Raw genomic sequence first — 12,801 nt, 5'->3', positions numbered from 1 at the left:
CTCCCCAGACTCCAGACGCTTTCTTGGAGCCTGGGGAGGGCGAAAACGGCCTTCCCCACGCCCCCAGAGGCCCTCCGGATGCCGGAAACAGCCCGTTTCCCAACTTCCGGTAGAACCAGAAGGCCCGAAAATCAAATGGCCGGCGCGTGCATGCGCACTGGAGCTGAGCTAGGGCAACGCTCGCATGCCCACAGATATGGCTCCGCGTGCCACCTGTGGCACATGTGCCCTACGTTCGCCATCACGGATCTATACCAATGTTTCTCAACCCTGGCCGTTTTAAGCGGGATGGACTTCAACTCCCAGAATTCCACCTGTCAAACACAAACAAACAACAACAACATGAAAAGCTCCATTAGCGATTTTATTATTCATGTCTATTTTACCGGAATCTTCCTAGACTAGTGGTTAGCACCTAAACTAGATTAGATAAAGTTCAACGGCATTCAAGTGAGATTTTGCCTCGCTCACTTCTGCCTATGTACAGATGCAGGGGTAGGTTCTACTTACCTTTACTACCGGCCCCAAATCTTCTGGACACCAGGGACCGGTTCTGTGGAGAGAGATTTTTCCGTGGATCGGAGGGGTTTGTAGTTTCGCGGGCTGCCTACATCCCGCAGATGGGGCTTTGCTTGTTTGTGCGGACCGGTTTCTGACATGCCGCAACCCGGTGCCGATCCAGGGCTTTAAAGCAGGGGTCCCCAATCTTGGCAACTTTAAGACTTGTGGACTTCAACTCCCAGAATTGCTCAGCCACCATTAAGCCTAATCATACTGACTGGAGAATTCTGGGAGTTGAAGTCCACACGTCTTAAAATTGCCCTGGTTCAGAAACAATGGTTGGGGACCCCTGGCTGAGGAATTCTGGGAGTTGAAGTCCACAAGTCTTAAAGTTGCCAAGGTTGGGGACCCCTGGCTGAGGAATTCTGGGAGTTGAAGTCCACAAGTCTTAAATTTGCCAAGGTTGGGGACCCCTGGCTGAGGAATGCTGGGAGTTGAAGTCCACAAGTCTTAAAGTTGCCAAGGTTGGGGACTCCTGGCTGAGGAATTCTGGGAGCTGAAGTCCACAAGTCTTAAAGTTGCCAAGGTTGGGGACCCCTGGCTGAGGAATGCTGGGAGTTGAAGTCCACAAGTCTTAAAGTTGCCAAGGTTGGGGACCCCTGGCTGAGGAATTCTGGGAGTTGAAGTCCACAAGTCTTAAAGTTGCCAAGGTTGGGGACCCCTGGCTGAGGAATTCTGGGAGTTGAAGTCCACAAGTCTTAAAGTTGCCAAGGTTGGGGACCCCTGGCTGAGGAATTCTGGGAGTTGAAGTCCACAAGTCTTAAAGTTGCCAAGGTTGGGGACCCCTGGCTGAGGAATTCTGGGAGTTGAAGTCCACAAGTCTTAAAGTTGCCAAGGTTGGGGACCCCTGGCTGAGGAATTATGGGAGCTGAAGTCCACAAGTCTTAAAGTTGCCAAGGTTGGGGACCCCTGGCTGAGGAATGCTGGGAGTTGAAGTCCACAAGTCTTAAAGTTGCCAAGGTTGGGGACTCCTGGCTGAGGAATGCTGGGAGTTGAAGTCCACAAGTCTTAAAGTTGCCAAAGTTGGGGACTCCTGGCTGAGGAATGCTGGGAGTTGAAGTCCACAAGTCTTAAAGTTGCCAAGGTTGGGGACTCCTGCTTTAAACAACAGGTTGGGCTACAAAGTTAGGCATCATTAATGGGCAGTAAGGCCCAGGAAATGCCTTTATTATACAATAGTATACATAGGTAGTACTCAACTTAACAACCAAAACTGAGCCCAAATTTTCCATTGCTAAAGTGAGACTGTCGTTCAGGGAGGTTTGCCCCGTTTTACGACCTTTCTTGTCACGCTTTGTGAAGCGAATCGATGCAGTTGTTAAGTTAGTCATGCGGTCGTTAAGCGAATCTGGCTCCCCCATTGACTTTGCTTGTCCGAAGGTCACCAAAGGGGGATCTCATGACACCCAGGGACACTGCAATTGTCGTAAGTATGTGCCAGTTGCCAAGTGTCTGAATTTTGATCATGTGACCACGGGGATGTCGCAACGGTCCTAAGTGTGAAAAACTGGTCAGAAGTCACTTTTTTCGGTGCCATTGTAACTCCGAACGGTCAGTAAACGAATGGTTTTGTGTCAAGGATTACCTGCGTATCTGTTGCTTTCCTCCAGTGTCCGTGGGAACGCATGGCATCCCAGGTTCTCCTACAGGGTATGTGTATATATATATTTATGTATACTATATATATATATGTATATGTATACTATATATATGTATATGTGTGTGTGTGTGTATACATACATACACATACATACATACATACATACATTAAGTGTTTTTCTATCGAGACACCTGGCCTACCCCAGCATGTGGAAAGGAGCATACTGCATCCCTTTTGCCTTTCAGCTCTAATCCAGGAGCCCTCAAGCAGTCGCATTCACGACAAACCATTTTATACCAAATTTATATTTTGCTGATAAAGAAATAAAGGGAGACTAGTATAGATCTATTTCAAGCTATTTAGCTCTCATCAGCTAGCCATACCCTTACTCGGATTCGAACATATATTCCTTGAGGGCTCCTGGATAGGAGCTGAAATGCAAAAGGGAGCAGAATGCCCCCTCCCACATGTTGGGGTGGACCAGGTGTCTCGATAGAAAAACAAACCCTTAATCTTTCCCCCAGCTCAAGCTGATGAAGGGAGGAGAACTTGTGGCTCAGAAGGTTAATTCAACTGCCTAGCATGCAGGAAGCCCAAGTTCGAATCCGAGCAAGGGTATGGCTAGCTGATGAAAACTAAAAAGCTTGAAATAGATCTATATTAGTCTCCCTTTATTTCTTTTATCAGCAAAATATAAATTTGGTATAAAATGGTTTGTCGTGAATGCGACTGCTTGAGGGCTCCTGGATTGGAGCTGAAAGGCAAAAGGGAGCAGAATGCCCCCTCCCACATGTTTATTTATTTATTTATTTATTTGTTCTTATTTCTATACCGCCCTTCTCCAAATAGGACTCAGGGCGGTGAACAGCCAAAGTAAAAAACAATACATACAAAATTTAAAAGCAGTTTAAAATAATTAAATATTATTTTGGTCGTAAATTAAAACAACCCAATTTAAAATCAATTTAAAATTTAACTCAAGCCAGCCCATGTTGGGGTAGACCAGGTGTCAGGCGAAAAGGATTCAGGCTTAGCCATTTCTCCTACCAGTAGGAGAAATGATACCAGTGATTTTTATATTTGAAGGTTTTTATTTTCAACGACATGTTATTTCTGTGGCGTTTTGAGCAAATAATACAGTTCGGACTTTGGGCTCTTCCCTTTCAAAGTAAGTAATATCAGGAAGACAAGAGAAGAAAATATTGTATGCATTTTGGAAAGGAAGAACAGTTATTTTCATTAGCACCTGTGCTGTGATTTCCCCCCACCTCCCTAAATTCTGGGTCTTTTGTTGGGGAGTCGAGGACAACTTGCCACAGCCAACTTGCCAAGGGATAACTCGCCATGGAACAAGAGTTACACTAATGCAGGTGGTCCTCGAATTACAACCGTTCATTTAGCGACTGTTCAGAGTTGCAACGGCACTGAAAAAAAGTGACTTAGGAACATTTTTCACACTTACGACCGTTGCACCATCCCCATGGTCATGTGATTTACATCCAGATACTTGACAACTGGTTCATACTTAACGACGGTTGCAGAGTCTCGGGGTCACGTGATTCCCCTTTTGCGACCTTCTGACAAGCAAAGTCGATGGGGAAGCCCGATTCACTTAACAACCGTGTGACTAATTTAATAACTTCAGTGATTCACTTAACAAATGTGGCAAGGAAAGTCGTAAATGTGGGGCAAAGTTGACTCAACAAGTGTCTTGCTTAGCCACAGAAATTTTGGGCTCAGTTGTGGTTGTAAGTCGAGGACTACCTGTATCAAGAAATGATGGAACAGAATCGGGAAAGAAAGGATGCCAAAGGAGGGACAAAATGAAATGTGAACGACAAAACTTAAAATATAGCTAGTCCTCGACTTACGACCACAATTGAGCCCAAAATTGATGTTGCCAAGCGAGACAGTTTGTTAAGTGAGTTTTGCCCCATTTAGCTACCTTTCTTGCCACAGTTGTTAAGCGAGCCACTGCAGCTGTTCATTTAGTAAACACGGTTGTTAAGTGAATCTGGCTTCCCCATTGAGTTTGCTCGACAGAAAGTCCGCAAAAGGGGATCACGTGACACCTGGATTCTTCAACCGTTGTAAGTACATGCCAGTTGCCAAGCGTCTGAATTTTGATCATGTGACCATGGGGATGCTGCAGTGGTCATAAGTGTGAATAAACAGTCCCAGATCCCTTTTTTTTCAGCCCCCTTGTAACTTTCAACAGTCACTAAACGGACGGTTGTTAAGTCAAGGACGCCGGTATCAGCGTAACTTTTTTTTTTTTTTTTTTAATTTGATTTATATGCTGCCCTTCTCCGGAGACTCAGGGCGGCTTACAGTGCGTTAAGCAATAGCCTTCATACTTTTGTATATTTATACAAAGTCAGCTTATTGCCCCCACAAACTGGGTCCTCATTTCACCTACCTTAGAAAGGATGGAAGGCTGAGTCAACTTTTGTCCCATGGCAAGTTGTAATAATACTACCTGTATTTTAATATTATTTTAAATAATTAAAAAAAAGAATTAGCAATAGCACTTAAGACTTATATACCGCTTCACAGTGCTTTACAGCCCTCTCTAAGCGGTTTACAGAGTCAGCCTATTGCTGCCCCAGCAATTTGGGTCCTCATTTGACGACCTCAGAAAGGATGGAAGGCTGAGTCGACCTTGAGCCTAGTGAGAATCGAACTGCCAAATTGCAGGCAGTCAGCAGAAGTAGCCCTGCAGCACTGCACTCTAACCACTGCGCCACCGCGGCTCATAAATTGTCCTGAATTGTTGGAATTGTCTCGCGGCGAGAGTTGGCCGTGGCAAATTGTCCCATTCTGTTTTGCAGGTGAGTAAGGGGTGGGAAGGGGTGGCATGCCTCCCCCCCGCCTTTTAAGAAAGCAATAACTCTAAAAGCAAATATATTTTAAGGAGCTGATGAGGTGGCTCGTTGTTTAAATGACCTCTCCCGTCTAATCTTTGTGCATTTCCCCTGCTTTCCGTGAAGGCCTTACCTCTTTGGAGCTGGGTGCTTTTCCATCAAAGCTCCGTGGTGAGTGGATTCCCTGCATGCCTCCGTGTCAATTGGCGGGAAAGGATCCTTCGCGGCTGCCTCTGTTTTTACTCCATTTGCCTCCCTTCCTGATCTCTCGTCTTCTCTTTCGCTGGAGCGGGTCACTCGTTAACATTCGTACAATCCAGGCAGCCCTCGACTTGCAGCCATTCGTTGAGTGACCATTCAAAGTTACAACGGCCCTGAAAAATACGGCCGCTTTCCACACTTACGACCGTGTGGCGGGGTCACGCGATCGAAATTCGGATGCTTGGCAACCGGCCCGTATTTATGACGGTTGCGCTGTCCCGGGGGTGGGGAGTTGTCACGCGATCCCCGTTTGTGACCTTCCCAGACGGCTTTCCACAAGCAAAGTCAGCGAGGGAAAGCGGATTCGCTTGACGGCCACGTGATTCGCTTTGCAACCGTGGCAAAAAAAAAGGGGGGGGCACGGCTAGCTTAAGAATGGCCTTGCTTGGCATATGGGAATTTTAGTCTCCATGGCGGTTGTACGTCGAGGGCTACCTGTGGGTTGAGTTTGTGGGCAGAATTAAGAATGTGTAACCGAGGCAGGTTGCTTCAGATTTTTCCATGACTTTTATTTTATTGGTATAGTCATCTATTAAACTTACGTGCCGCGCATCTCGACTAAAGGCGTTTCTAGGCAGCGTACCGGTGGTGGGTTCCTCCCAGTTCAGCCCGGTTCCGCCGAGCCGGTAGCGGTGACGATATGATGTCACCGAACCGGTTCTGCCCCCCTGCCCCCCCCCCACATTATTCTTACCTTTTATTTGGCCCCACCCCCAATCTATTGCTGCCTCCTGAGTCCCAGCTGATCGGCTAGAAGGAAAAAAGCTGTTTAAACTCAAAGGGCCGCCCTACAGCTGATCAGTGGTAAAAGGCAGTATGCTGGTAGACCAGTGCCTCCAAAAACAAATGAGTAGATCGGTGCCTGCAAAAATAAATGGGTAGACCAGTGCCTCCAAAAACAAATGAGTAGACCAGTGCCTGCAAAAATAAATGAGTAGACCAGTGCCTCCAAAAACAAATGAGTAGACCAGTGCCTGCAAAAATAAATGAGTAGACCAGTGCCTGCAAAAACAAATGAGTAGACCAGTGCCTGCAAAAATAAATGGGTAGACCAGTGCCTCCAAAAACAAATGAGTAGACCGGTGCCTGCAAAAATAAATGAGTACAGCTCTGCAAGCAGTGAAAAGCCTGGTAGACCAGTACCTCTGCTAAATCCTAAATAATTGTCACATGACCATCAAGCCACGCCCACAAAATAAGCCACGCCCACAGAACCGGTAGTAAAAAAAATTTAGAACCCACCCCTGCAGCGTACAATAATTAAGTAATTAGTAATGCCAAATGCAGTGTGTCACACGGGGGTCTTCCCAATTTCGTCTCCAGGCTCTGAGGAGACCCTGGATTAGTCCTCTCTGACTACTGTGAGTAACTACTACTACTGTGCTCTTGACCTTCTGCTGCCTTGAGATTTTTCTGTTCAATAGAAGGCAGCTACCATTTCAATTTGCATCTGTGGTCCGGTGCAAAGCTACTCTACCAAATTAAATACAAATTGAAATGGTAGTTGAGCACATCTCAAGGAGGGAACGAAGGGTGCTGGTCTGAGGTGGGCATCTCTTGTGGCACTGGGGGAGCAAGAGCCCTAATAGCAACTGGTTGGCATAGTGGTTAGGACGTCGTCTTTAACAGAATAAAAGAGTTGGAAGGGACCTTGGATGTCTTCTAATCCAACCTCCAACCCTGTACCACTTCAGACAAATGCTTGTCCAACCGCCTTTGGTGCGGGAGACCAAGGTTCAAATCCTGGCTGGTACCTACCTTACAGTTGAGTGGTGGGTTGCCCCCGGTTCGGACCAGTTCGCATGAACTGGTAGTAAAATCGGTGGGAGGCTCTGCCCACTGACCCGGACGTCATCATAGGCAATCATAGGCACGTTGCAAACCAGTAGTAAAGGTAAGTAGAACCCACCCCTGTTACAGTTCTAGGCTGCATCAACAGAGGGATGGAATCCAGATCACGTGAAGTGTTAATACCACTTAATAAGGCCTTGGGAAGGCCAGACTTGGAATCCTGCATCCAGTTTTGGTCGCCACGATGTAAAAAAGATGTGGAGACTCTGGAAAGAGTGCAGAGAAGAGCAACAAAGAGGATTAGGGCAGGGGTGAAATGCTCCCGGTTCGGACCGGATCGCCCGATCCGGTAGCGATGGCGGCAGGTGGTTCGGAGAACCGGTAGCAAAAATCCCTGCGCCCCCCCCATGCCCAGCTGAGTTGCGCGATCATCAGAGGCTTTTTTTTTTTTTACTTTTAAAAGCATTTTTTCTATAACCTCTTTGGCCAAAGAGGTTGTAGGAAAAAAAAATGCCTTTAAAAACCTCTGGCGATCCCAGCTGAGTTGCCTGGTCGTCAGAGGCTTCTAAAAGCATTTTTTTCTGCAAGCTCTTAAGGTTGTAGAAAAAATGCTTTTAAAAGTAAAAAAAAGAAAAGTTGGCCACGCCCATCCAGTCACATTAACCCACCACCACCAAGCCACGCTCACAGAACCGATAGTAACAAATTTTAATTTCACCACTGGATTAGGGGACTGGAGGCTAAAACCTATGAAGAAGGGTTGTAGGAACTGGGTATGTCTAGTTTAATGAAAAGAAGGACCAGGGGAGACATGATAGCAGTGTTTCAATATTTGAGGGGCTGCCCCAAAGAAGAGGGAGTCAAGCTATTCTCCAAAGCACCTGAGGGTAGGACAAGAAGCAATGGGTGGAAACTCATCAAGGAGAGAAGCAACCTGGAAATAAGGAGGAATTTCCTGACAGTGAGAACAGTCAACCCATGGAACAGAAGTTGCCTTTAGAAGTTGTGGGAGCTTCATCACTGGAGGCTTTCAAGAAGAGACTGGACTGCCATCTGTCAGAAATGGTGTAGGGTCTCTTGCTTGGACTAGATGACCTCCAAGGTTCCTTCCAAGTCTGTTCTTCTCTTCTCTTCTCTTCTCTTCTCTTCTCTTCTCTTCTCTTCTCTTCTCTTCTCTTCTCTTCTCTTCTCTTCTCTTCCATTCCATTCCATTCCATTCCATTCCATTCCATTCCTTTCCTTCTTCTACTCTACTCTACTCCACTCCACTCCACTCCACTCCCCCCTATATTTTCTATTCTATTCTATTCTATTCTATTCTATTCTATTCTATTCTATTCTATTCTATTCTATTCTATTCTATTCTATTCTATTCTATTCTATTCTATTCTATTCTATTCTATTCCATTCCATTCCATTCCATTCCATTCCACTCCACTCCACTCCACTCCACTCCACTCCATTCCATTCCATTCCATCCCATATTTTCTCTTCTCTTCTCTTCTCTTCTCTTCTACTCTACTCTACTCTACTCTACTCTACTCTACTCTACTCTACTCTACTCTACTCTACTCTACTCTACTCTACTCTACTCTACTCCCCGGCATTTGGTAACCATTCGACGTTTCAACTGCACTGAAAAAGTGACTTATGACTTTTTTTCACACTTATGACCATTGCAGCATGCCTGCGGTCACATGATCAAAATTCAGACCCTTGGCAACTGGTTCTTATTTATGACGGTCGCAGTGTCCTGGGGTCACGTGATCCTCTTTTTGCGACCTTCCGACAAGTCAGTGGGGAAGCCAGATTGGCTTAATGACCATGTTAATAACTTAACCATTATAATGTTTCACAGAGGCAAGGAAGGTCATAAAACGGGCCTAAAACTCACTTAACTGTCTCTCTTAGCAACAAAGACATTGGGCTCCATTGTGGTCATAAGTTGAGGACTACCTATAGTTCTTCCATTTTTTTCCCTGCCTTTTGTCGCTTTGAGTAGTGAATGCAGGGACCTCGGAGTGACTGACACACTTAGCTGTGTTGACTTTAATGTTATATTATTAACATGATTTAATCAGCTTTTTCCAAGGTTTTGCTGGTTCCCATTAAGCATATGCTGCCTGTGAGTTGCTCACCACAGAATTAAGTATCTCTCAAGCTTTGATCTCTGGTTCAAAGACATTTTTGCAGGGTTTTTAGGAATCTCTGAAAGGCTGTCACCCCTTCCAGTTATGCATTTTATGGGGTTGACCTCCAAATGGGGAAGGTGCAGGATAAAGAACGAAAGCCATGTTTAATGTGGGGGGGGCACATATAAAAATAACAGGATAGGAAGCACCCACTCCTTCAGAAAAGGGAACATATAAAATCTTGGAAAAATGCATTAGCTGTGTTCAACCAAATGTCTTTGGAAAAAAAAAAAGAATCAGATTGGCTCCAAAATATTTCCAGCTACTTCACCCGGAAATGGTTTGTGTTCTTTCTCAAATCATTCTTCTTTAGAAGGTCCCCTTCTGGTGTTTCCAACCTTCTTGCTAGATATTATTTATTTTAATAAATGTATTGATTTTTATCTAGCCTTTATTATTCTTACAAATAAGGCGAGGCGGCAAACATATTCAGCACACTTTCCTCCTCCTATTTTCTCGGCAACCACAACCCTGTGAGGTAGGTTGGGCTGAGAGAGAGACTGACTGGCCCAAAGACACCCAGTCGTATTTCATGCCTCAGGCAGGACTAGAACTCACTGTCTCCTGGTGATTGCCTTAAAGTCACACAGCCAGCTTTCAGGGCTAAGGTGGGACTAGAACTCACCATCTCCTGGCGATTGGCCCAAAGTCACCAAGCCTGTTTTCATGCTTAAGGCGAGACTAGAACTCACTGTCTCCTGGTGATTGGCCTAAAGTCACGCGGCCAGCTTTCATGTCTAAGGTGGGACTAGAACTCCCCATCTCCCTGTGACCAGCCCAAAGTCACCCAGTTGACGGTCATGGCTACGACGGGACTAGAACTCACAGACTCCCACTTTCTAGTCTAGTGTCTAACCCCCAGACAAAAGTGTTCACTGAGAGTGTGCGGCAGAGGTGGGTTTCAGCGGGTTCTGACCAGTTCTGGAGAACCGGTAGCGGAAATTTTGAGTAGTTCGGAGAACCAGCAGTAAAAATTCTGACTGGCCCTGCCCCCATCTATTCTCTGCCTCCCAAATCCCAGCTGACCGGGAGGAAATGGGAATTTTGCAGTAACCTTCCCCTGAATTTGGGGAGGGAATGGAGATTTTACAGTATCCTTCTCCTGGAGTGGGGAGGGAATGGAGATTTTACAGTATCCTTCTCCTGGAATAGGGTGGGAATGGAGATTTTACAGTATCCTTCCCCTGGAGTGGGGTGGGAATGGAGATATTACAGTATCCTTCCCCTGGAGTGGGGAGGGAATGGAGATTTTACAGTATCCTTCCCCTGGAGTGGGGTGGGAATGGAGATTTTACAGTATCCTTCCCCTGGAGTGGGGAGGGAATGGAGATTTTACAGTATCCTTCCCCTGGAGTAGGGTGGGAATGGAGATTTTACAGTATCCTTCCCCTGGAGTGGGGTGGGAATGGAGATTTTACAGTATCCTTCCCCTGGAGTAGGGTGGGAATGGAGATTTTACAGCATCCTTCTCCTGGAGTAGGGTGGGAATGGAGATTTTACAGTATCCTTTTCCTGGAGTAGGGTGGGAATGGAGATTTTACAGTATCCTTCCCCTGGAGTGGGGAGGGAATGGAGATTTTACAGTATCCTTCCCCTGCCACACCCACCAAGCCACGCCCACCAAGCCATGCCACGCCCACCAAGCCACACCCACAGAACCGGTAGTAAAAAAATTTTGAAACCCACCTACTGGTGTGCGGCCATATGAATTTTCTAAAATAAAATAGGAAATAGTACAATTAAAAAAAATGAAATAAATGAGGCTCAGGAAGGCTCAGCCGAGAGGATTCTCCATGCGCCCCTCCGAGTAATCACAGCCTCCCTGGCAAACAGGGATGACGTTGGCTGGAGTCAAGATTAAAAGCTCTAGATTAAAGCGAAAGAATATATGGAATGTAATAGACTTCAAATCCCTTGTATGTGCACTTGTAAAGAGTCTCTTGCGGTCCGTTTGAAGCCGCGTTTGAGGAAACGAAACCCCCCGTTTGCTTACACAGCGATTGGATTGTCTTTTTTTTTTTCTAATTAAAAAAAAAGAAAAGAAATATTTTTTTTTCTCTTTTTCAAGTCGGGCCGACATGCTGCTTTCATTAAGAGTCTTAATGAGACGTAAACTAATGTCAGCAAAAATTGGGGCCTAGGTTTGTCAACTCGTGGCTTGTGTTGAGGAAAGGCAACGACAACAATAACAACAACAAGAAGAAAACCCCTTGTAACGAGTTCGAGTCACTGATTTTCACTTATCTCGCACACCGCCCTCCGGAAGGAAAGATTTAGAATGTGTGGGGTACTTGGGGCCAAGCTAAGGAACGGGTTTGCCAAATGCACACTCGGGAGTGCCCACTTGCATTCTGATTTTTAAAAAATACGTCCCTCCCCCTTTGGGATAACAGAATAACAGAGTTGGAAGGGACCTTGGAGGTCTTCTAGTCCAACCCCCTGCTCAGTCAGGAAACCCTGGCCTACACCACTTCAGACAAATGGTTATCTAATCTCTTCTTAAAAACTTCCAATGCTGGAGGATTCACAACTTCTGGTGGCAAGTAGTTCCACCGATTAATTGTTCTCACTGTCAGGAAATTTCTCCTTAGTTCCAGGTTGCTTCTCTCCTTGCTTAGTTTTCCACCCGTTGCTTCTTGTCCGTTGGAGGCTAAAACATACGAAGAACAGTTGCAGGAATTTGATATGTCTAGTTCAATGAAAAGAAGGATTAGGGCAGGGGTGAAATCTAAAATTTGTTACTATCGGTTCTGTGGGCACGGCTTGGTGGGGGGGTAATGTGACTGGGTGGGCACGGCCAACCTTTTTTTTTTTTTTACCTTTAAAAGCATTTTTTCTACAACCTTAAGAGGTTGCAGAAAAAAATGCTTTTAGAAGCCTCTGACGATCAGGCAACTCAGCTGGGAGTTGCATTTTTGTCTATTTTGTGGTCCCACCAGTTCTTGCTTGCAGGCAAATGGTATTAGAATTATAATTGGTCACACAGTCAGCCAGATATTTAGACAGAATTTTTTTTTTCCTACAACCTCTTCGGCCGAAGAGGTTGTAGAAAAAATGCTTTTAAAAGCCTCTGACGATCCCAGCTGAGCTGCGCGATCATCAGAGGCTTTTTTTTTTTTTACTTTTAAAAGCATTTTTTCGGCCAAAGAGGTTGTAGAAAAAATGCTTTTAAAAGTAAAAAATACAGCCTCTGATGATCTCGCAGCTCAGCTGGGCATGGAGGGTGGGGGGGCCGCAGGGATTTTTGCTACCGGTTCTCCGAACCACCCGCCGCCATCGCTACTGGATCGGGCAATCCGGTCAGAACCAGGAGCATTTCACCACTGGATTAGGGGTGACATGATAGCAATCTTGCAATGTAACTTTCTCCTTATTTCTGCTTGCTTCTCTCCTTGATTAACTTCCACGCATTGCTTCTTGTCCTGCCCCCAGGTGCTTTGGAAAAAAGCTTGACTCCCTCTTCTTTGGGGCAGCCCCTCAAATATTGGAAGACTGCTATCATGTCTCCCCTGGTCCTTCTTTTCATCAAACT

At 45.7% G+C, this 12,801-nt stretch overlaps 1 protein-coding gene across 8 annotated transcripts in view; it reads left to right on the top strand.

The window, feature by feature from the left end:
* Positions 1-12,801, top strand: part of BCAS3 (BCAS3 microtubule associated cell migration factor) — a 702,801-nt gene that overhangs the window by 326,301 nt on the left and 363,699 nt on the right. For 4 of the 8 annotated variants that reach the window (XM_087890106.1, XM_087890107.1, XM_087890112.1 and 1 more), the window contains exon 17: positions 5,152-5,196. The exons of the other annotated variants lie outside the window; for them this stretch is intronic. In XM_087890106.1, the coding sequence (XP_087746232.1) occupies positions 5,152-5,196 (45 nt within the window). The remainder of the gene's footprint in view (positions 1-5,151; positions 5,197-12,801) is intronic. 8 annotated transcript variants of the gene reach the window in all.

Source organism: Pantherophis guttatus, chromosome 1 (assembly GCF_059756535.1).
Source record: "Pantherophis guttatus breed Tessera chromosome 1, ASM5975653v1, whole genome shotgun sequence".
Classification (NCBI taxonomy): domain Eukaryota; kingdom Metazoa; phylum Chordata; class Lepidosauria; order Squamata; family Colubridae; genus Pantherophis; species Pantherophis guttatus.
This window is presented reverse-complemented; position numbering and strand designations above follow the sequence as displayed.